The 25,882-nt window shown below is 33.2% G+C and overlaps 1 protein-coding gene and 1 non-coding gene across 4 annotated transcripts in view; both read left to right on the top strand.

The window, feature by feature from the left end:
- LOC123716407 overlaps window positions 1-25,882 on the top strand; it is a 30,727-nt gene that overhangs the window by 3,484 nt on the left and 1,361 nt on the right. For 2 of the 3 annotated variants that reach the window (XM_045672135.1, XM_045672136.1), the window contains exons 2-11: window positions 4,019-4,199; window positions 17,973-18,153; window positions 18,372-18,606; window positions 18,681-21,361; window positions 21,709-21,915; window positions 22,120-22,287; window positions 22,722-22,857; window positions 23,375-23,581; window positions 23,964-24,125; window positions 25,048-25,331. In XM_045672135.1, the coding sequence (XP_045528091.1) occupies window positions 4,086-4,199; window positions 17,973-18,153; window positions 18,372-18,606; window positions 18,681-21,361; window positions 21,709-21,915; window positions 22,120-22,287; window positions 22,722-22,857; window positions 23,375-23,581; window positions 23,964-24,125; window positions 25,048-25,331 (4,375 nt within the window). In that variant the 5' untranslated portion in view covers window positions 4,019-4,085. The remainder of the gene's footprint in view (window positions 1-4,018; window positions 4,200-17,972; window positions 18,154-18,371; window positions 18,607-18,680; window positions 21,362-21,708; window positions 21,916-22,119; window positions 22,288-22,721; window positions 22,858-23,374; window positions 23,582-23,963; window positions 24,126-25,047; window positions 25,332-25,882) is intronic. The other variant, XM_045672137.1, reaches the window with a different exon arrangement.
- On the top strand, window positions 15,495-15,566 carry Trnaq-cug. The gene has a single exon. It is a non-coding gene; the product is annotated as a tRNA-Gln (tRNA).

The following is a 25,882-nucleotide window of genomic DNA, read 5'->3' as shown; positions in this document are numbered from 1 at the left end:
GAAGCTCTTTAAAAAGAGTTAGAGAATCAAATCAAAATCGTTATTACGATTTAAATTTTACAGGCTGGTTTGACATGGGTAAATGAAATAAATCGTTTCTGTGTTTCACTTCCCTCTGACATCTTATATTAAGTGCCGTGTTCCACCTCTGATAATTTGAATGGTTTGCTGTCAAAAATGTTTTGTTTAAATTCAAATATTTTTTTCTTATAATAACAAAAACTGTAATAAAAGTACTAAAATTGCATTTTAATATAATCGATAACTAAAATTCATAAAACACATTTGTGTTTTATTAAAAAAAAATATAAATAAATTTCACAGTATAAATTTATTTATAGTCCGCTTATCATCGCATTAATATATATAATATATATTCGTTGTTCATACTATATATATATAGTTTTATTTTAACATTATGTTAAGTTTTGCGTTGCACGTGTTGAATACCGTAACGTTCGAATTCCGTAGTTTCGCGCTACTTCACCTACATAATGTGCTACTTGGGATACCTGAATCTCAAAATAATGGATATTTTAGAAAATGTATTATGTTCTTAGATAATATCACTATATATTTTAAATACCACCTCAAGGTCGTTATTCCAACAGTTGGTTTTAAAAGAGTATGACGGCTTGCGATCCCGGCGTGAAAACTTGGACGGCACATGACATCTTATAGACAACTGTTCAATGAACACATACCCCAAAGGGTTACGTAACTTCACACTCATTCCTCTATCTGCATTTTATAAATCTTATCTATCCACCTCTATGGATAGAACAACTTGAGATAGTTTCACAGCGTCATTTATTTCTTGTTACAATCTAAGTGAATAAGTTAAGGATTCAACAACCGCTTCATGAGATTGCACCTTACTACACTTCATTGTCTAATTATTGAAGGTCGTAAGTTCACGATGTATATAATGTATACATGATGTATGAATGCTAAGTTTAAAGTAATGCAATATCTTATTGAAGATAAGCAAGTACAAGGTGACTTTGAGATATCAAGTGACCCTACAAACGTTAAGAAACATTGAACTCTCGAGCATTTTGTTTACCCCGACAGGAGTATTTGTTCAATTTTGTTTTTAATTTCATCATTCTGCGACTCCCATGTATTGGTTGAGATATAATTATGATATCATGAAGTGGTTAAACCTTAGTTACAATATAGTATAACGTTCAGTCGAAGTATTTCATGATATTGTCAATTCTTCTATCCGACCACGATAGATATAATTGAAAATTCTCTGCAAAATTGTTTACAAGGTATAATAACAATATGTAGATTAGTTAAAACCGTGTTCTAATTATTCATTGAACAATGACGCAGCTGATTGATCAGTTAATTACATATCAATAGTCATTTTAATTTGCTGAAGCGAAGGTTCATTGATAAAGCAGTGATTCCCACGATGCGGGCTGAGTCAAGCCGACGGACAAGGTTCTGCTCTGCTTAAGCAACGTACGTGATAACTGTGTTCATTATCAATAGGGCCTTTAAACATTCGAATTCGAACAGTTTTAAAAAGATTTTGAGGGTTGTTAACGAAGTCACACTTAAATTTATTTTTTAAAGATTAGTAATTTGTTAGCGTTATGTTTTGATTATTATAAATTTTAAAATGAGTCAGTCTCGATCCGTTCGAATAACGTTTAGCGCTTAGAAACTTGTCTTGATATGTTCAATGAAAGATAGATTAATATAGGAAAATACGTAACTATGATTTTATTTTTTTTACCTTTCTAAATAGGACTTTGTACAAGATGAATTGACATGAAAATATATTCCTATCTCATCTAGTGATACTTCCAGAAAAATACCGACACCCAAAACAAGTGACGTAACTATTGATTTAAGTCTACTCCTTCAGAAACATATCTGATTGAGCAAAATTACAATATTTTTTAACTTTTATATGCGAATTAAGATCCAATTACGATAGTAGAGATGATATCAGCGCCTTCCTGAATGCTATTAATAAAAAATTGAATTGAAGGAACTCGTTACAGCTTTTAACATAACCGAACGTAGACTTTATTTAGACATATATTTTAAATGCCTATAATGCAATAATTAAGACCAAAATACGGTTTGGAGCATAGTTATATTGTATATTGAAATACTTCTGGGCTGTTGTTTTTATATGTTAATTTAAGTGTCGTTCAATAGGCATTCTTCCTTCTATAACATTCTGACCATTCTGGTATAGCTTATACCTCTCTCCCGCTCCCTTAGACCATCATCGTTATCATTATTGTGTCCTTTATATCAGTGGCGTAGCTAGGTAACTAAGGGCCCTGGGGCAAATTTAAAACTGGGGCCCCACTGCTATGTAAACTGATTACGTTTTAAATAAAATTAAAAATATGAAATATACAAATACTTTAAAAATGCTAAGCTACTGAAGCTCTTTTGTGCGTACAGTGCGGTTCCTGGGTTATCGGGGTGCTTTAAATAATATAGGATTATTGGTTTATTCTATATTAACCACTCGCGTATAACAATAGAATATGAGCGAAATAATGAAGTGCTAATTGCTATGTGCCGAATGAATGCAATAAATTGCATTCATTGTGCACACTCACACACTGTTAAAACAGTCAAAGAGAGTGCCTACGTCTGGCTACGCTCTCGGGGTGTAACTCCGACGATTTAGGAAATCGTTACGCTTATAAGTGATCAAAATGTACAGCCATGGCACGTACATGCACTACAGGGCAGTTAATAAAAATATTACATTGTGCTCGAGTAGGTAGGTACACAATGATACCCTACAAGTGTCGTTAGGGAATTCCCGGAAAAAAATTATCACCGTTAGTGGTAATACTATAACTTTAACGGTGGAGACCATGAACGATCTCTTGCCGTTGACTTGCATTTTTTCGCGTTATACAATAAGCTGTAGCTGAAATATAGATTTGTCATGATTTCTTGACTTAACGGACATATGAGTTGTAAAATAAAATAAAATTGAACCACTATATTAACAATACAAAAAAGTTTATTGACATTAGCTTACTTACTCCAGATACACCACTAATTATTTTAACCGTTCTCAAAAAAATCTTAACTTGAATTCACAATAAAACGCACATCAATGAATAATAAAACGCTTATATCACTATCTGTCAAATTGACAACACTGCCAACCTACAGAAAGAATTTAGGGGAATTCCCTAGGGATGCCTAGGCATAACATTTGAATTTCTCTCAACTGAGTTGTCATGAATAAAGTGTGGTTGCAATCTGTCATATTTATTTTGGATATGGGAGAAATTTCCAAAAGTTCAGTTCGATCGAGATTTCTGGTATGGATTTGAGAGCCCCCTGAGCTTGAGGGCCCCGGGGCATTGCCCCGCCTAGCCCCTAGTTAGCTACGCCACTGCTTTGTATACATTACCATTATATTTTGTTCTAAAGTACGATTTTTAGGAACACGAAACAGACGAAACTTTTCTTAATCAATCATAATGTAGTGTACCAATCACCGTGAAATATTTATAATAATAAATTTAACCCCAAATCTATACCAACATTGAAAGGCAGAAGGAACGGAACGATGACATCTAATTAGGTGGACCCAGGCAAGTTTCCTAAGCAAACGAGTTCATGCGTATTATTCTAAGCCTATATACCTACATGCATCATATTATTAAACCGTGCCTACTACTTTCTGCACTGATTACAAACAGTTATACCAAGAAGGGGTTAATCACACACTTATGATTTTAACATAGCGTGGCCGGAAAAGATTTTGTTACAGTTACAACTAATGTCTAAGTAACAAATTCAAATAACGCAATGAAAGTTGAATCTAAGAATGGGTTTATACAATAAACAGGCATCTTTAAATCTGTGTACATATTTTGTGTTATATTTATGCCTAAATCTTTTTTTATATGAATTACTTACTACTAACTTAAACATACCAAATTAACCGTTTCAATAGTCGATAAAGTTGATGTCCTAGAGGTTACTTAAATTAACAATCCATTCCTTGTTTCAGATAAATATGTGAAGTGAAGTATTCGTACATGTGTTACACATGATAAACTAAAAAGTGCATCAGAAAAATGCATACTATGGACACTTTAGGCTATGGCCATAAAAAATATCGGCCACCGCTATCACCGACCAACTTTTATCAACATGATTATTACTCCAGACACACAACACTACGCCCACAGGTAAGTTTATTTATTTGCGAAATAAGTAAATTACAAATTTTGAGTCGCTCTGATTATTTGGCCCTGATATACTGCTCTCAGGCAATTCAAGTTACCCAGGTTTTTTGAATCTTTTATTTAGATTTTATCTTTGGGTTTTCGACTTTCAAGATGCAATTTTTGTTTAATAAAATATCTACATATTACGTAAATGTTACTCATATAAATATTTTTATACACTGTTTTTTCATAATATTTTAAGGTTGTATTGGCCATGACTATCCATCAGTTTTGGCAATCATTTTTCTTGCGTTTTTCTAAGTAGAATGTTTGATTAGATTTTTCTTGTTTTATGATTTTTGATTAACAAGGTGACGTTGTTAATATGTTTAGAAACAAACTTTTGGTCCGAGTACTTATAAGTTATTTCACGAAGTTATAATCTGGGCTTAGAGCGGCCTAAGGGCGACCAGTGGGTACCGTTAGATGCCAACGGCATTCGAACGAACATGAATGAAATCATAATATTTTGCTTATCAAAAATATCTAAACTCGTTTTATGTATTTTCTTTTCATTACGACGGACGCTTCAAAACATAATATAACGAACTTTTGTCGGTGATAAAGTTAAAAATTACTTTAAAAATTTATTTGATCTTTTGTACCGATGCAAACGTTTGTCTATCAATTTAGTTTGGTCTATTGGGTATATTTAAAGCTATGTCTAGGTTATTGACCTTGGTAATCGATTGAGATCTGTGAAATTGCTACAATTTCATAATTATGTTATGGATGGTTTGAATCTCTAATTAGTGCGAGGAATCGTTCAGGTTCGCTTGACCGTTACACCATTTTATACTACCGTGAAATGTCTATCTCTGTCCATTTATCAAATATTAAAAATTGTCATTATAGATGTTAGTGTTTTAGTGATTAATAAAGCTACGGTGTGTTATCATCATCATCATATGTGATGGGAGGCTATACAGCTCCTTGTGGGCCTTAGCCTGCTCAAGTATATTTCGCCATCGCAATTTCGTGCTTCTTTCGTCCAACTTTGACCCTATTCTTTAGAGGTCTTTGATTACTTCAACCCAGCAACGCAGCCCCAGTTACCGTTACCAAGTTTTCTCTTACCACCAGGTTGTAAATTCAGTAAGGACTTTGAGGTTCTGTCGGTACACCCGCTATTCGGTACACATATCCCAACCATTTGAGCCTGTTACATTTTATGAATTAGACGATATTGGCGTCGTCAACGATGTTATATAGTTCTCCATTGTAGCGAACACGCCAAACACCGTCGTCGCAAACAGGGCCAAAAATGAGGCAAGTTCGTCTTTCTTGCTAAGGGCCAAGGTTTTAGAACTATAAGTAAGCGTTGTGTATCTATAAATCAATTCTTGTAATAAAAAAATACCCGAGGATATAGGTAACTCACACTGCGGAATTTCACACGTTAAATCAGAGTCCTAACTTAAGCTTAGAAGTTGATTTCAGTAAGCAGATGAAAATTTGAGGAAGGTCGAAATATATTTCCAATTTGTTAATTGGTACATATCAGTTACAATAATAATTTCTCATCGGGTGAACAAACACATTCTATAACAACAGTTATAATCAAGTGAATACTGTTAAGAATTAATTAAAAATCATTGACTGAATCGAATTCATATGGACAATAATGATGTAATTTAATGCGTCAGACGCAATAAGCGTTAAGCGCACGCGACTATCTTCGCTTCAATCCATAATGAAAAACCCAGGAAGACTGCCCGTGATGCTGTTTATGAATAAAGATGAAAATGCAAAGAATTATCTTCCGCCTGTTTTCATAATTAACACAGTACTTGAACCACGACACAAAACATTGTGATATGATCGTCAATATGATCAATTGTAATTTACGGCTTAAAGTAAACATTTGAGGAACTATTTTCTTATTTCTTTGCATGTTTTAAACCATTTTACATCATTGTAGTCATTTTATAAATCGAATGTATATAAAGTAAGTTTTTTTCAAGATAATTGTTTCTTATTAAGGTACATAATTATCGTAATAGTAATTAACTGTTAAAATAGTAGTAGTAAAAGTATTAAATGAATAACGACATGGTTTGCTAACCAAATATTATATTATAAAAACTAGGTACAATATTATAATCATAGCTGCCACTCCAATGACTATGCTTTAACTAAAAATCTGTGCTGATGAAAACGTTTTTCTTTCTTTCATATCTTAACCTAACAAAATCAAATTAAGAAAAATGGGTACAATAGTTTTTATTTATAATCAATTGTTTAGATTGTAAAAATGCGTGGGTAGTACAAGGCACGTTTCAATGGTTTTTTCTACTTCAAAGTTCACTTTGCTGTTGAGACTCAATAAATCTATAAAATTTGTTCTATTATCTTCTTAAACTGAAATAACCTATGACATTAATTTATGCAAACGTGGGAAACGCTTTAGCTTCTTAAGTACGGTTAAAATTAAAAAATTCTTAGCCAAGTCGATGCATATTAGTGCGGTCAAGTGTCAACTAACGGTATTTTCACGAACCAAAATTCTTGTCAGCTAAACTACATTTTCATTTAAATTCTTTTCCAACGGTTGTATCTATGAACTGGTTTTGCTGGATTTAATAAAATACAGTTAATCAATTGTCGAGCTTAATATTATTTGTCGTATACAGGTTTGAACGTCATTGGTATAATAATGACATTCCGGTTTCTAACGAGTTATTTATTTTTATGATACTCTGAGGTATTTGAGAAGAACAATTCTTGTTTATGTCTATTTAAAATCCTTTGAATCGTCGTTTGCAAACAGTACTTAAAAACAGACTACACAAATGTTCAAAGTTTAGCTGGGAAATTCTGTAAAAACTATTTTTAAACTCAATGACGTGTCAATCCAATAAAAAATTTCAAACCTAAAATTACATGGCACCAAAACTCAATATTGAATTGTTGTCTGCAGAAAGAGTACAAATAAACTGATAAAAAAAAACACTTGTTTTCCTACACCTAATACAATAATATATTATGTAGGACAACTCATTTCTATGTCATCAACATACAAACAACGATATTATACAAAAAAAATATGCTAATGTGTAATATTAAATAAATGTTAGTGAATTAAGGATGGTCATATTTCCGGCACCTCTAAGGTCGTCTTAAAAGGAATATTGGTGTTCCACAGCTCCACATTAAGGGAAGGCCCGAAGCTAATTAGTTACAAATCTAAGTAATGCTAAATTAAGAAATTATCACACGAATTACCCATTTAGTTCGCGGAATACCTAAAAATGCTTTTACTTAAACCTTAATTATTAGTGAATAATGTACAAGTATTCGTAAGTAACTACTCAATTAAAAAATAAATCCAAATTAAAATATAATATAAATGTTTTAGTGTCAACTAAGATACCGGTACAGCAAATACAATAGATAATAGTTTTATTAAAGAAATAATAAAAAAATATTTTCTTAATAAACTGTTGTGAAGGAAAATTGTATTAGCGAACGTGAGACAGCACTTAAATGTTATCTTGTTAGAGGGACATCTTATAATTTAAAGTGAGCTTCGCTTACAGGGTTAATGTATGGACCCGACCTCCGGACTTGGTTTTATTAATAAATAATAACGACAAAGATCTCTTTTCACGAAAATTATAACACTAGTATATCGTATGCGAATATATTATTGTTTATTATTATTATTGTACATACAACGTCTTAAGTATAAATATATTCTAATTTAATTAACACGTAATGCGAAATAAATCATTCCTAAATAACATTACAAGCAGTGTTCGCCTGGTGGCTTCAGCGTGCGACTCTCATCCCTGAGGTCGTAGGTACAATCTCTGTGTGGCTTCCTTTCTAGGTGCGCTTTTAACATTCGCTCGAATGGTAAAGGAAAACATCGCGAGGAAACCTACTTGCCTTAGGCTCAAAAAGACTGCGTGCGTCAGGCACAGAAGGCTGTGATCACCTACTTGTCTATTAGATTAACAAATGATCATGAAGCAGATACAAAAATCTGAGACCCAGACCTAAAAAGCATGTAGCGCTATTGATATTTTTATTTTATTAAATAACATTACAACGAGTAAATAACATTAAAATCCATTTATAAGAAATTTGAAATGTTTTTATTAAAACAGCTTAAGGATTCATCCGATGGTCTACAGTACGAAGATCCTCCTATTTTTAAAATGACCGGTTTGCAAGCCAAAAGTCGTAATTCTCCTAGTTAAAGTATGAGGCCGTAAAAGGATAAAATGTGTTAAAAAAACAATTGTTGTTGTAATCATAATGCTGTGTTACGTTGTTCTCGAGTGGATCGCCTTGCTCTTGGTTGATGGTCCGCAGTGCAATAACCGACCGTGGAGAAGCAGGTTTCAAGCAACGAACACGACATACCAATCGATTGAGCTTGTACACTTGTTGTGTTAAGGCCAGGCCAGGCTAATCGTAATTATACCCTATGCTTCTTCGTTTGGTGACGTAAGAAGTCTTGAAATCAGGGACACTCGAGATATGATACGAAAATTAAATATTTCTTTAATAAATTTTACTAAAGCAACCGAAATTTATGGTTTCTGGTTTGGACGTCGAACTTACGTACTAACTATTTTAGTCTATTTTTTATTCTTGGAAATCCTTAATACAGCATGGGGTATCGTGTTTCAGCAACTTTAACTTTTTAAAATTTTAACTTTTTTATTTGTAACAATTTATCATGATAATAATATTTTGAATATTATTATCCTATAACACAAAGCTTACTTTCTCTTATTTATAAATAGCTATCAACAAAGATATATGATTAAATTTTAAGACACTGAATAGAACATAAATTATCGCCCAGCAAAAAATTAAACAATAAAGCTACATTTTGTATTAAAAAAATCTAATAAAGTGAGAGTGGGATTACTGATATGCTTATTGTACGTAGTAGAACTGCATAATGTTAGTATTTATATGTTTAAAGAACTAACAATGGGTCAAACATTTGCTTACGGCATAGCCAAAGTCTCAAGGAAAGTGATGACCAAAGTGTGTCAGTGGGCCCTGCCTTTCTCTCAGTTGGAAACAACAAAATCTCTTCGTGATATTGTCTATTTATTTCATAAATAACAAATGAAAGTGCCTTAGTTTTGTTACAGCCGAATGTTATTGCGACTTTATTTTAAATAAATACATTTGATTGCTCTCGAACGCTTCAACCTACTTTGGGAAGTAAAATATTGAATGTGTTTCAAGTAACTTTCTTCGGCATTAATCTGAATATATTAATAACATTGTTTAGTGAAAATAAACTGGCTATATACTGGTGCTAAAATTAAAATATACGGTGTTTTTAAGACATAAAATATATGAATGAATATTTTATCCGCTTGATGTAGGAGTAATCTGTATAAGTGACATGAATATTACTATTGAACTGAGACAAATGGGCGCGACCACTATAAAATACAAACGATGTTCGAAGTAGGGACGAAACTGCGACTGAGGCGCTCGTAAACTTCAGAAATGAAATGAATAAGAAGAAATAAAAGTATGAGTTCTCGTACTGAGGATTTTGACCTTACTGAGTTCATTGATCGTACTCCCCTAGACCAATGTTACTAATTACTCCTTAGCAACACACCAAAGACACTTTTTCAAACACCACTAGCAAAAAAAATACTAATTGAATCAATCAAATCATAGATGAAAAATGTCTGATTTGTTTACAAGGAATTTTAGTAATTGATAATGGTTAAATAACTTTATATTTAGTTTTTAATACTAACAACATTTAATATAAGAACAATAATCATAAAATGTTATCATCTTTAATTATCTGCAGTAATAATAGGGTAATCCGTTTAAATATATATTTACAATGCTCGCCCTTAGCACTGCACGTGCAATTTACAGTACAAAAGAATTATCTGTTTATAACAATAGTTTGTTATTGTTTTATAAATAATCTAACTTTGTACTCATTTAAAGGTGAGGATTTTCTACATACATTATTCCACTCTTTCATTATCATTCTTCAAAAGGGAATTGAGATTTATTTATTAAAAGACTCGTCAAATGTATCTCATTATTTGAAATTACATTTGCTAAGTTCTTTTTATAGTTATATGTGACACATCGGCACTACGTCAAAGGATATTTAATAATAAGCTTAAATCATATTTTCGTGTCCCATCATTCATCTGTAAGTAATAAATCTTTAATCATGAAGGGTCACAAATTAAACCTGCCAATATCGAACAAGCTTTAAAGCTCACCGGGTCTGAGCTTTCCAATAAATAATTAAAGAACCTTTATACTAAAGCATTGCTTTAATAACGTGACTGGTTTATCAAGGACCTAAAAAATTATGGGTGTCTAATCATTTAGAAAAGACGGACTGTATAAAATAATATGCAAACACACGTAGAGTTTTTAGTCCGACACACGACCTAGGTTTCAGCCTAACCGTATTATTAAAAATTTACACACTTTCTCTTACATTTAGAAATCAATAAGAGTGCAAATGCATTGAGGTAATATTGGATATTTTGTTATGATTATTATAACTTGTAAAAAATATCGAAACAAAATGTCCTAAGATAACTTAGTAACCTGGTTTGGACACCAAAATGGAAACTTGGAATTCAAATGAGTCGGACGAAGGTCATCCCATAACTTTCATTCTAATGCTTTTGTATTGATGTATAGGACCATCTATAAATTCCTATTAGATATTTGACCTCATTCTAAGAATTTAAATAATTGTAGATTAAGATAAAGTCAAAATAATTTTCTTGAAAACAATGGTAGTGAATTTTGTAAGAATTAATAATGTAATGTAATCAGAGAGACGAAGTTTAACTATTCAGTTCATACTGCGTTCTAATATTAATTAACAGTGGAATAACATCGTTCATTTATAGACATACGCGCAATTAATTAGAACAATAATTGGAAACGTAGAAGCATATAATGCACATTATTGAATTCTTAATGAGTACGACGAAATACCACATTGATGATGAAAACTTGAATAAATTACGGTTAGTATTTTATCATATAAGTACTGAAAGTTCTAAGTGAAACTATCTTTCTTACATAATTTTACAATATTTTTCTAAAACAACATTTCATAGTAAAGGAAAATATTTGCACTAAATTAAATCATTAAGTAAGCTCCGCACGTATTTTTTAGCGTTCTCTTACACCTTGGTAGGTTGTTGGGTTATCGAAACCTACGAAGCAAATCTGCTATTTGTTCATGATCTGTATACATCTTGACATATGCCTCTCTGCCCCGGAGTCATAAAACTATTCAAATTTTTGGTTGTATATCCTAATAAATATCACAAAGATGCGTTCACTGTTCAATACACAATTGAAAATTATTCTGTGGACCTTCGATAATAACAGATTGATTTACCAGATTTGTATGATCATTGACGCAAAGGAAATTTTTTATAAAGAAAAAAATTATTAGATGAAAAATACCAGCTTAATCAGTGTCGAGGCGTAACTTTGTCGGTGAGGCGTATCGTGTATCGTGCGACTGCGTAGCCCGTGACGAGTGACGGTTGTACCGTTACTCGACACACTCCTAACTCCAAGACCAGCCATGCTGACGTTGCATTCGAATGTCATGCTCCGATATTCATTACACTTGTTTTGTTACCTTGCTGTGTTGTAAAATTTAGCATTTTATTCATAAGAACAGGTCTATGCGATACATACGGTACTGTCAAAAGTTTAAATATGCTAATATATCTATACTGTTATTGTATATATATTTTTTTCATCTATAGATACTGTAAATAATTATGGATTCCATAGAACATTCTAGAATTTTTTAATGAAATAAATGAAGTACGATCCGATGACAAGTAGAGTCGTTATCTGCTGTTATAAGTATGAGACCATAAACGCTAAGTCACGTGCAATCTATTGTCTGGAATGTGTGATATAGAAGTAATCAATGTGATCTTCAATCTCGCATACAACGGTTTGATTGACAGCTTTAAGACGCATTCCACGCTTACGGAAAATCTATAATGATGAACCAGAATTGTTGCTTACCAGGATAAAAGGTATAATAATGAGAAAAAAGGAATCTTCAAATTTAAAGTGAGGATTAAAATTAAATCATAGTATATACGGTTAACATATATCTATGTCATCCACCAAATAATTGGCAATAAAAATTAACAATACAAAATAATGTTTTACTCCTGATGTAGTAGTATGAGATAAAAGAGACAAAACAAAAGCTTTAGCAAACGACACTATCTTGAATTCTTAGAAGGTTATGAACAATTTTTTGTTGACAAAGAATTCATAGAAATACATTTTTGGCATGCTTAGCGTGCCTCTTTCGTTAATATATTTATATTAAGAAGAATACCTTACACACCTATTAAAGTAACTTCCATAACCTTGATCCGGTTCAAAGCCTCCAGTTACGTTCGTGATATTTTTTGTTATTATGTATTAGATACTTAGAGATGTTCAGGTGTTCGTACATAATTTTTTGTCATAATATTTAAATACAAAGTTATCTCAGTCGTATCGCCTACATACGTCGTCCTATATATTATAGATATAAATCAAATTGTTTCTTTATGTACCGTTTATATGTATGGAACATAATTATGGATTCTGTTGTGATGTGAATACCTCCTACAATTCACCTTAATTCATTCATGTTTCATGAGCAGGAAACTATTTTTTCCTTTCAATAATTCTGTGGAGTCGTTTTTGTAGAGAAAACCACCAAGTATGACGCAATAGCATCTTAATAAATAGTACTGAATGTATGAAGTAATTTATACAAAGATTGTTTGACCATTGTTTGTTTTACTGTCATATAGTTTCACAATCTTGAAGGTTTTATCACAAAAAGTCTTCCTGTCGTGTAGGTACAGTAGTTACAGTGATTAAGTTTAATAGCCACTGAAGGCTATTCAAATTAATATGATACATGTGTAGTAGCTTTTCAAACAAATATAAATAGAAAAGATAACAGAATAATATTTTTAAAGCACTACAAATATTACGTATGTATAGTTCTTCAGGTCGGATGTGTTCTTCTGGAGACTTAAGAATGCTTTAAATGCTAACAATTTAAATTTAAAAATCAAAAGGAAATGAGAAAAGGAAATGTACCTAATAAAAAAATTAAGGTAATATTGTTTTACGAAATAAGGAAGTTCTTAATAATCAATTTTTTTACCTTACATCACTGCTGAGAGGTTGGCTTATATAAATGTTTTATATTGGCTTAAATTTACAAAAAAATCGCGTACAACTCACAATACTCGACACGAGAGAAGATAATTAACATGTAGACATTCGTGAATCACGGATCATTTTAATTATTTAAACTCCCAAGATGTGTTCTTTTATAATTACATTGAATTTGAAGGCACCATTTATTAAAGATTAATTATGTTATTCGGCTGTATTATCTCTTGGATGAAATAGTGTTTAAGTTAGCATGACGAATGCGTCAGGCACCGTGAACTAAGAAGTATTACCACAGAATTACGTATTTACCCATCATGGTCACGACCTGCAACGAACCTAGTATTTTCTGTATAATAAAGTCTAATATGTTTGTTATCGAGTTAAAGAAAATGTATTTTTTGCGTTTGAAACTTGACACATCATTTGTGGAATCAACCTATCCTGATTTGGATGAATTTTATACTAAAATAAATAATGAACAACAATAAAGGAACAGACCTTTTTAACTTTATCGAATTCTATAAACTACAAAACCCTACACAGTGTTGCCACTTGTCCAAATTGATAATTTTGTTTTCTAAAGCGATTGTGAGATGCGAGCTGATCTTTAGTATTTATGCCATTATCTATACCTAGCTTTGAATTTCGTTTTGCGGAGAAATTGTAGAGATCTCAGAAGAAACTTAGGTGTTTGATCTTGAAGCACTCAACTAGATACCGTGAGGTCATGCGCTCGCGCACCCCACAAGGCCGTCCAGTAGTTAACTACAAGGGCAAGTGTGCATCTTGAAATAGATCCGAGACGTAACCTGAGATTACGATAATTACTTTAGGGCTAAGGAGCTGAAGTAATAAATGATTTCAGTATGGAAGAGGTGGTATAATTTTACGTTAACAGTTCTTTGAATACGGGTTTAAGCCTACAGCCGAATCTAAATTTGAAATGCCCCAGCGATACGTCATATCATGTATGTTATAAGCAAAGACAATTAAAGTCTGGTATTGATTATGGCTATCACTACAAATGTCTATGGCTATCACGGATTTGATTTAATGCTATCGACAGAAACGTATTAAAGATTTCATGATTTGTATCCGAAATATAAAATATACAAAATCTTATTTACACTAGATTGTTCAGGATGTAAATATGTCAATGTAAAACTTAGCAAAAATTTAATATAATTTTTTTCATTACATTAAATGATGTCATTGATTTCTGCTTGTAAGTGTCACTGTACCACCAGAATTTCTCTAAATATATTTCACATGAATATTTCTGGTATATTAATTGTCGTTGGTTATAGCTAGACGACCTTGCGCTAAGAAAGTTATGTAAATTGCCGCATTAGGTTTATGCACAGAAAGCGTAACTTAACAAATACCTTAAAAGTTATATTGATTGTTTTAATTGTTCATTTGTATTTCACTTACCTAGTATCACACACTGCTTCATTAATATCAGGTAACGAAATTTAAATCAATGTGACCAAACTAATTAGGGTGAGTCGTACGTATATAAGTCCATAATTGTCTTAAAGTTTTGATATTATGTTTAAATTTATTAAATCGATGTACAGACGGTATATCGTATTTCATTTAAATGAGACTAGATGTAATGTGGGCCGGCATAGCGGTGCTTCGTTGGCAAATTGCCCGAAGCGATCTTTAGTTCAAGCTGTATCACTGACTTGACAAGTACTTTTCGTGTACTAGAAATAATCAAGCTACTATAATTTGTCTAGAATAGTTGGTTATTTTGTCAACGAGGATTAGTTTTCAGAGGACGCCTGCTGTACTTACTCTTGACAGCAAAAAGAACTGCGAATGGTGTACCGATGAAGATTTTATAATATGTAATTATTTAGCTATACATAATGTATTTAGACAAGTAGTAGGTACTTGAATTAACAAATTAAAATTGTAACATATCGTGACCCCTATTACCTCCCACATCGTTATCGTCAGTCTCAGTCAGTGATATAATTTATAGAATACATTTTAATGAGCACTCGTGTGAAGATTCTATTTATAACTTTCGACTGTTTATACAACGGTTCCATGGTGTAACGGTTAGCACTCTGGACTCTGAATCCAGCGATCCGAGTTCAAATCTCGGTGGAACCTTCACTTTTAATATTTTTATTTATGTTTGAGTTATTGGATATTGTTGTAATAAGATACAACTTTATTAATATCCTCATGATAAAGTTATAATTTCAAAGAACTAATTTATAGTAACTGCAACAAATTCATAAAGGAACAAAATGTGTAAATTTAATTGATTTTCATTTATTTTCTGATCCGATCGAACTCGGTTCAAAACCCTCATTACGATTGCTACAATTACTTGAGGATGTCGGTTTGGATAAGGTATTCAAGTAATCACTGTGATCGGATTCCATGTTATTGTACCACGAGACGAGAAAACTTACCAATTTATCGTCAAATTGGTGGATGCACATTAGTGCATATCACAACAAAAGATTGGAGAAGAAAAACTTCCAAGCTAATTTTGATTTCTGAACACATTAAAGCTGTTTTTAAATGTAATACTTCCACATTCCGCTTTTTTAATTCAGGGTTTTAGTAGACCTAGGTAGTAGCAACAATATTTTGTATGTTTCGTTATGACATTTAAAGAATTTGTATTGTATAGCTTTTCTTCAAACATTATTTAAACGCCGTAAACTATCGTTTGCCGTTATATATTTACCATTAAACATTAATGAAATTAATTTATCTATTGACGGTTTATGCATAAATAAGATTTTCGTTCGATATAAAGTGGTGACGATATTGTAAATGACAATTTTAGAAGTCGGGTGGTCTGACATACAACAAGCAATTTTTAAGTGTTCCAAGTCATATTTATAAATTTAATGAGCACAGTAACACTCACCCGTATCTTATTCTTCATTCGATGCGACAGGAAGGCATCTCCACGTCTCATACCTTCGTCATTCTTCGTCTTTATAAAATGCTATTCAGCTTATAATGATGCCGCACCATGGTGTAATTATTGCTACAAAAACCTTAACAGACCGAAATATTTGTCTCGTCGTAATTCGGAGCTTTTTTTTAAAAGAGATAAGTTACCGTAGCATAGGATCTTTGGAATATTTAAGTGTTTATAAATTCTAAGTTATAATGAATGTCATTATATAGTCCTGGAGAATTTCAAAAGCTTTGTTGTATTTTGATGTCCATTCCTTGGAAATGACTTTGCCCTGTCTTAATTTGTATTATGTATTCCGGCTACTCGTTAATTATTTGTGTAGCGTAAATTGTGGCATGTAAGTTTAACTTCATGAATAATAGAAACTGTAGTATAATTGACAATATAGAACAAGAGTAGAGAATTGAGTTACAATTTAAATAGATAGTTAAGGTGTGATGTATGTTAGTGTTAGGCGATTTTAACCACTATGAATATTTTTGGTTTTCCTGTTGTAATACAAAAAAATCTAAGCTCTGATAGTATTAGAATGAATACGTTGTACTTATAGTTACTACAAAGAGATTTATTTATTAGCGTTATTAATTAACAACAGATCTTGTAGAAAGAACAAATATGACTCGTAAGTATTTTATTTTGTATTATTTACGAAACTTATTTTTACGTTAATTAAAAAAATGTGTATTATATATAATCGCGGTCGGTAAAAGTCGCATTGCTTCTGCATAAAATAATAAATGCGTAATGCGTAATACTACAATTTTGATGGACCTTAAGTCTAATTGGTTCGCAAATACCTTATCGGTCAGTTAGTTCCGATAGTGGAGGTGCGCGGCAATGTGGAACGACGAAAATCGAGGTGATAGGGGTGGATTTTCATATTCTGCCTTTTTATTGTTCATTTCCTTTCGCGATAGGTAAATCAATACGTCTGCTAAACGATGACAGTGCAGCCAGATAATACAGATTGATATATGGCCCACCGGCGGCGATTCCCAGAGAGCTATTAGAATGTTCCCATCGACATTGGCGCGGTAATCACTGGTATAACTGCCAGGACATTTTCCGAACCACATATTTGGCGAGGCTGAAATATTATATACCTTTACATATTATCGTTTACATAATTAGCATGTATATTTTGAGAGTGACAGTGAGATAGATATTTTTTCTATGAATCTGTGTTTCGTATTTTATGTCCCCATCCTAATGTACAACATGACGTCATAGACCCTCCATGGAATCAAGTCAATCTTGAGCTTTTACGCGGGAAATTATATTTAATGATTTTAAAAATGTTAATAAATGATGTGTTTTAAAAACACAATAATGTTTCAAAAACAAAATATTCAATTTATTTTTTTCCTAGATATTAAACGGATATCAGAGGCACAATGGAGGCGAGTGTCTTGCTCTTAACTTATTTTCATTAACCAGATAATTTTGCATGCGGCGTGAACACATGTTTCATTCCTACTAAATCTAATTAATAAACCTTAACGATGTGAATTGTCATAATATACGAGGCAATAGTCACAGAAGAGTAACAGTATTTAGTTAACTTAATTTTCCAGAGTGAATATCGATTTGCTGGTGGAGGGTATCCAAGAGTTGGTAGTGGAGGTGGGAGCCGCAGTGGGGGCGGCCTTTGCTCGGCTGCGCTGGTTGGAGGAGCGCTTCTTGCCGCAGTAGCAGTACTGGCAGTGGCAGCACTTGCCTTCTATATGGGCGCTTTAAGACCGGATAATGGTGAACGTAAGTTTGGCTCTATTTTAATAATTTTACATTTCAGTTTTAATTGTATCTATAAGCTACGTATTCACCAAAGAAAATGAGATTAGCTAATCTGAAGCAAATTATAGAGTAATAAGAAAAAAACTACCATTTTCAAGGTGCTTATACGCTTTTTGTACAAGTAATAGTTGACATTAAAATCTCACAACAAATGTGTAAAGATTTTTAAACAATTTCAGCAATAATAACATTCGAGGGAACGCTAAGGGTGACACGAGGAGACGTCTATGGAGGAGCACCGGGAAGTCCAGCCTGGCGAGAAAGAGCTAGACGATACGGTGTGTCTTTGAGGCAGGTATATGCCGCCCCGTCGCCCTTACGACAAGCATTTACCGGCGCCATCGTAACTGGTTTTGGAGACCGACGTTTGGATGTACATTTCAGACTATATCTGGATAGAAGAAAAATACCTAGGTAGCATTTTTTTGAGATTTATTGCTGATGTTTTTGTCATGAATATCTGTAATAATATTTTTTTTGTTTTTCAGCTCCTTATCAAACATAGAAGAAACGTTAAAAAATATACTCATACAAGATTCACAATCAAAACATTCTGCTTTTGGACAAATAAAAATAGATCCTACCAGTATAGTAATAAAAAGAGATTTAGAACATACATACCACTCAGAACAATATGTTAAAGAAGCAATGAACGAAAGTATGCCAACGAGTCATCCAAAACTTTCTACGCCCCAGAATGATAAAGACAAAACCTTACAGAGTAGAATAGGCGTGGTGCGAAAAACAACTATAAAGCCAAATGTGCAAGGGAATAAGAATGATCCCGATGAACCTGATATTGACACTGAAAATATTCCAGTGGTTCAAGGTTCATTTGGTTCCTTTCAAATAACTAAAACAGAAGCTGATATTACTGAAAATAAACAAGCTAAGCACGAAGACAAGTTTAATCACAAACATAGCTTAGTTTCTAAAACTCCTAAAGCAACAACGACATCTATAACTTCGAAGCCTTCTACAACAATTACTACCACTAAGGCGACGACTCGGAAATTTCTATCTTCGACATCAAAGAATAGGCCATTTACAATAAAATCTGCCATAAATATTAAACAAAAATTGGAAACGGAATCAAAGAAGACGGATGAAGTTGTGCGAACTACGCGAAAACCACAACAGGTAACAACCGTAAAACTGACAACAACGACACCTACAATACCAACAACTAGTATCATCACTACAACCACAAGCAATGTGTCACAAATTTTATTCGATCTGCTTACAAATGACAACCATGACAAGGATCTACCGAAAATCGATACTTTATTTACCGTTCCACATGTTGCTATTGATAATGAACCATGGCGTCCAATCACTAAACCCTACTATGACACTACTAGTAAAGATCCAATATTAGTTGATAAACCAAGTGAGTCAAGTGTCAATGATAGAATTGGAGTTGTAGAAGTAGTGGATGATATTTCAATTCTAGAGAGTATGTTAACACCAATAGCTCCGGGTAAACATAAAAAGAATCCTGTACATATTCCAAGTGGACTTTACAACGTAGATCCGAAACTAACGGCAGATATTTATGTTCCAAGTCCTGTATATACTAGTTTCACATTACCAACTTTTGCACCACCACTAAAAGATATGGAAACATTAGGGTCTAGTTACCCAAAGCCTTACCCTTTACCAGTAGACAAAATTAGTGGGGTTGTAGACTATATATCGGAATCAAAAGAAAATATTGATGACAATGATGGGAAACCGATGGAAAGACCACCGAAAGATAAAACAACGCTAGCGTCTATTAATGTTTTGCCATATCAACAAGATAATAATACGGAACAAATTTCTGTGGAAGGAGTAACTATTGTCAAAATAAATAACACTTCAACCTTATCTAATACTGTGGCTACAATTCCTGTAGAGACAACAAGTAGTCAATATAATGTAAGCGAGTCGAATGAAACTCCATTAAATATGACATCTGTAAATATCATTGAAAACAAAATGAAAGAGAATACTACAAAGAGGCCAAACAATAAAGTATCGTTAATCCCTACAACAAGTTCTCCGATTCATACTTGGGAACTAGTAAATACATCAACAAATAATAATGAATCAAGAATTAAAGCATCACCTGACAAATATTACAACGATACTTTACAAGCTATAATTACAAAAAATGACGCATTTTTTCCAAACACCACACCAAAATTTCAAAGTAAGATCTCAATTCTTCGGAATTTAACCGATATAATTAAGAAATATTCACAAAATACTTCCCAAAAACCACCAGAACCCTTACCTGAAACCGACAAACCAGAAGTTATGGCAAAGTCTGATGATTTTAGTATTGAAGACGATGTTGCCATGCCAGGTTCTGTTGAGGTGGTTTCAGATGATGAAGTAGAAGTAACCACGGCCGCCGTTATCACGTTGTTACCGGCAAAATCCAATCTTGGTGTTAATAGACCTCTACGCCCACGTCCGAAAATAGAAACTCAAACCTCAAAAAACTCAGTACGTGGGGTTTTTCGCGACACTACCCATAGTGAAGAAGATATTCTGTCAAACGATAATACGGCTGAAGCTTCTGAAATCGTGACAATGTCCACAAGTATGAAAGGACCTCAAGGCTTAGATGGAAAAGACACAAACCTAGGACCTCATCACCATCGAACTAGATTTCCTAAGTCTAATGACAACTTAAACACATATTCATCTTTTGAGGATAAAACTATTGGCGATAAAATAAATATTACAAATATACCACAAGGAACCTACAGAGTGTCTTACCATGTCACTGGGAGCGTAAGCAGTAAACAAGCAAACAAAACCCAAGTTTTACCTGCGTATGAGTTAGCTCTAGAACCAGATGTAGTACTAGAGATTCCTGTTAACCAGACGAGTACTCTCTCGGTCGATAAGTTAAAACAACTCGCTAGTTTGGCCACTATATCGAATTATAAAAACAATAGTTTGTTTCGTTCCGGCGGTATAATTTCAACAAAAGCTATTCCTTCTAGTTATACTTTAAATCAGGCAGGGTTTAAAATTTTAACAAAAACATTTAATAAAATACAATCTACCAAACAGGATGAAAATAGTTTTGATAACTCGGAGAAAACTTATAGCAAGCCATACTTAGAAAAGGCGCACAAGGAAAAAGAGACGGTGGTAGAAAAAGCTGTAGAAGGTATTTTAACAGTAAAGTATATTCTAGTCTATGTGTAACATAAAAACAGTAAAAGTGCGTTAATATACGCACTTTTACTTAATTTAATCATAAGTGCTTACCTTAAAAGTGCTAATAATATTGAAATTGTCAAAAGCAAGAAAACATGTCTTTAGCTTTTATTCTCATGAGTTGGGTGGACGCGTTAAAAACCTACATTACCAACTAGAAAATTAAGGGTGATATTGAAAAACGGGACGCGCTAAGTGTGACTCTCCCATATATCAAAAACGTGCTTCTTTTTTATAAATCTTACCCTAAAGTAGAAATGGAGAATATAATTTTTTTTTAATTGAGATTATTTTCAGAAATATGTGATAATTCAACATCATTCCGGTGTACATCAGGAACTTGCATATCTATAACGTCAAGGTGTAATCGTTTAATAGACTGCCCAGATGGAGAAGACGAAAGGGCTTGCTCGTGCGCCGATTATTTAAGAGCGGAATTCTCCCAATCGAAAATATGCGATGGCATGGTGGATTGCTGGGACTATTCTGATGAGAAAAAATGTGGTAAATTTTATTATCAAAAAGCACCCATTTTAGATAGGTTGTTTCTACATTCTACAGAGGAGCAGTTACTCATTTAATCTAATGAACAACTGACCCGCTTTGAAGTTTTCGCTGAAGAAGTATTACGATACGTTTCTGCGTCTAACAAACTGTTAAAATTCAGTTCGTTATTTTTTTTACCATTTACAACATAATTATATTCAGAATGGTGTGAAGAGGGCCAGTATGTTTGTGCGAATGCCCGCCAATGTGTGGAGATGAACAAAGTGTGCGACGGAAATCCCGACTGTCCATTGGGCGATGATGAAAAGAGCTGCGTCGCGTTGGGTGAAGAAATGGGAGATAACGACGTCATACCTTATAATGAAGAAGGTGAGAAAATTAAATCAACAAAATATGTGTGAATTTATTTGAAAGAGATTGGAATGTTTAAACATATTTACAGTATAATAGATAAATAACCAGTCTGAATCTTTAAAGTTATAAAAAAATTTCATCGGGAATCTAAGTCGTAATTTTAGTATTATGCGTTAGAACTAAGCTATGAGGACGATTAGCTATTTGGATGTGACTATATTATATTAATATATAAAGGGGTATATTAATGATGCTTTCACATTGCATGGTATTGCTCTTGACATTTCATTTTAATACAAAACAATTATTACATAGCAAAATAATAATAAGTAACTACGTAATATTATATATATTTATGACTTTAATGTGTTACCAAAGAGTATTTTGCAAGAGGTAAATTTTGTTATAATTTTATTATTTTGAGTGTAATGGACGTTTAATAATTCAAGGTTTCGTAATGGTTCGAAAGCGCGGTGTTTGGGGTAGACTATGCGTGGAAAGCTTCGATGCGGTGGTTGCTCAAGCACACAGTTCCCTAAAGCTTCCGGACTTGGGAAGAGCCGTTTGTCGAGCAATGACATTCCAGTAAGTACAATAAATATTTTATTATGTTTTAAAGGTAATAGATAAGCCTTATTGTTAAAGATTTATAAAATGAACACTATTTTGGTAAAGTGTGATTTGTAATAGCGTTAATGAACCAAGGAGTGAACAGTGAGTAAAAATATTTTACTTTCTCGTAAATTTTGAACAACAAAGATGTCGACGTTACCTGGTGTAAAGAAGATTAAAATCTAAAATTATATCACTGCGTGCTGTCTGCAATTTTAAATTAGAGTTAATTGTAAAATTGAGATAATTCAACGCGCTTTAATCATGAATTTCATATTTTAGTCTCTATGAATAAAAAAATGTCTAGTCAACACACCTAAACATAAATTAACTAGGTCAGCAAAATAGCTTTATGCATCTAATAACAGTTAACCTAACACATGTTACATACTTAAAATAACGCTGGTTGTATAGACGTGCTAATGAAAACTATGCTGCACTAATATTCCATGAAAATATATCAATATAGTGTTGTTTTTTTTATTTTTAGAGACGCCCCAATCGTAAGAGAAGCGAGGGAAGGCAGAAAAATCAGTTCGGTAGGGTACTGGGAGGTTTGGCATAACGCGAACGCACGCGCCGCCGATACGCGATTAACTTTCAAGCGATCGACGTGCACGCGCCATCGTGCTTTGAGAGTGCGTTGTAAGGATCTCGATTGTGGCATTCGACCACATGCGGATGCTCAGCAACCGAGGTGATTAAAGTTTTTTTATGTAAAACTAAGTGAAAGTATTTAGTCATAAATTTCAATTGAGTAAGCCACCTTAGACTTTTTTGAATGTATCTGTATGAACTTTATGATTGCCAATAACATAATATATATAATATATCATACAACATAGAGTATTTTCGAGAGTTTACTTAACAGAAACGATTTTACACAAACTATATTGGCCCGAGATTCAAACGTGAGAACCTGAACCATCTGAGTAATAGTAACTAAACAATGTGTCGAAAAAGTTATATCTAGGTATCAGTGGTCATTATGTATTGAAGTTAAAATTGTGACCATTCTGCACAAAAGTAGGCTTATAGTATAAAGGTTAGCGAATACGGTCGGTATGGGTGTGTGGTAGGGGAGCTAATCGAGTGCGGTGGGGCAGGGTGGTGGGCGGCGGCGGCGCAGCGGCGGGGGCTTGGCCCTGGCAGGCAGCTCTCTACCGGGACGGGGACTTCCAGTGCGGCGCAACCCTGATTTCTTCTCAGTGGCTGCTCTCCGCCAGCCATTGTTTCTACCAGTAAGTTTAAATTATTTTTATTGTATTTAATATTTATATTTTTGTATGTATTGCTTTAACAGACAAATATTTACAGTTCTCCTCCCTTTATTTATTTCATTGAAACAAGTACATTAAATATCTACTACGTTAAAAAGTAAATATCTGAAGACTCCCTGAAGACTCTCCCCAATGGGATAGATCTGTCTCATTTATCATTAGCTAGGGCAAAAAGAATTATTGATTCGATGAGATTTAGAACCGGGTTTATACCGTGTGATGCAATAACTATTGGTTATACTTTAATTGTTACTTTAATTGTCTTGGTCATTAATTTTTAGTCATAAAAGAATGCTTTTAAATGCTGAAAGAAATACATGTAAACTATAATCTAGTAATGAAGTAGACATTTTCGATAGTCGATGTTAGGTCGGGTTTTACATATTATGCTCTAGGCAAGTTAATATTTGTATTAAAAAACGCAATATATTCCCAGACACAACTCTTCGCTTAACAACCTCGAATACTTCGAGTCTTGACGTCAACATGGTTAAGAGAAAAATATATGTAGAATCATTTTTAGTTTAACGAGTATAATTTATAGGGCAAGTTTGCCTTTATGTTTATTATATATGCATGTTATTTTATTTCTTAAAAAAATATTTCCAAAAGTCGACTGTTAATTCTGTTTTCATTTACGTAAGAATCCTTTCATAAGTGTTAGTTAAATATTATCACATTATAAACTCAGGAATGCTACACTCGGCAGAGCAAGTCCTCAATTATTATTTTATTTTATAGAACGGGTAATGGGATGATAGTTTCATGGTCTAAAATAGTTTTAAATCCTTTAAAATAATTGTGACATTAAATGTGTCAAATCACAAAACGGTTCTGTTTTCGCTTTATAACTTGGCTAACTTTTTAATAAATCAAATTACAGGGCAACAGAAGCACATTGGGTCGCTCGTTTAGGTGCTCTCCGCCGGGGAGCGTGGCCTCGAGGTCCTTGGGAACGAATCGCTCGGGTGCGTCAAGTAGTGTTACACCCGCGTTATGCGCCGCGCGGCTTCCGCAACGACATCGCGCTGTTACGGATCGATCCTCAAGCGTTACACGCGCGACTTCGACCGGCTTGTCTGCCCCCAGCCCGCGCTCAACCACCCGCGGGACAATATTGCACTGTCGTTGGATGGGGACAGTTGTATGAACACGAGCGAGTGTTTCGTAAGTACTTTTTTGTTATATTATTTAATTGCTATCAATAGAGTATATTTATATCAATAGAGTAGGTTAATAGGGTATATTTTGAAGTTATTTACATGTTTCTTTGTGAGTATTGTATGTATGCTAACAAATATCGTCTTATTTTATCTGTATTATTGCTCGAAAAAAGTATTTTTGATTTACATGTTTCTTTGTGAGTACTGTATGTATGCTAACAAATATCGTCTTATTTTATCTGTATTATTGCTCGAAAAAAGTATTTTTGATACAATATAAAAATTTCAGTCGTAATTGCTACAAATTGTAGATAGAAAACGTATTTGACACTATTTTTACTCATTGTAATCACGAATCATAATTCGTAGCAATTAAGACTTATTATGATAGAATGGGAGTATATGGGAACTAGAATAACTAGAACTAGCTAGATCCAATGTGCATTTACTATTTAAGACAGCTTTCGATGATTCAGACAAGTGTTATCACATAGAAATCTGACAAATTATTATATAGAATGTTGTCTAAAAAGAAAATCTTATCCTCACACTGTT

The sequence above is a fragment of the Pieris brassicae genome, chromosome 11 (genome assembly GCF_905147105.1).
Source record: "Pieris brassicae chromosome 11, ilPieBrab1.1, whole genome shotgun sequence".
In the NCBI taxonomy this organism is placed as follows: Eukaryota; Metazoa; Arthropoda; class Insecta; order Lepidoptera; family Pieridae; genus Pieris; species Pieris brassicae.
Note: the sequence above shows the minus strand (reverse complement) of the source record. Positions and strands in the feature narration are given on the sequence as shown.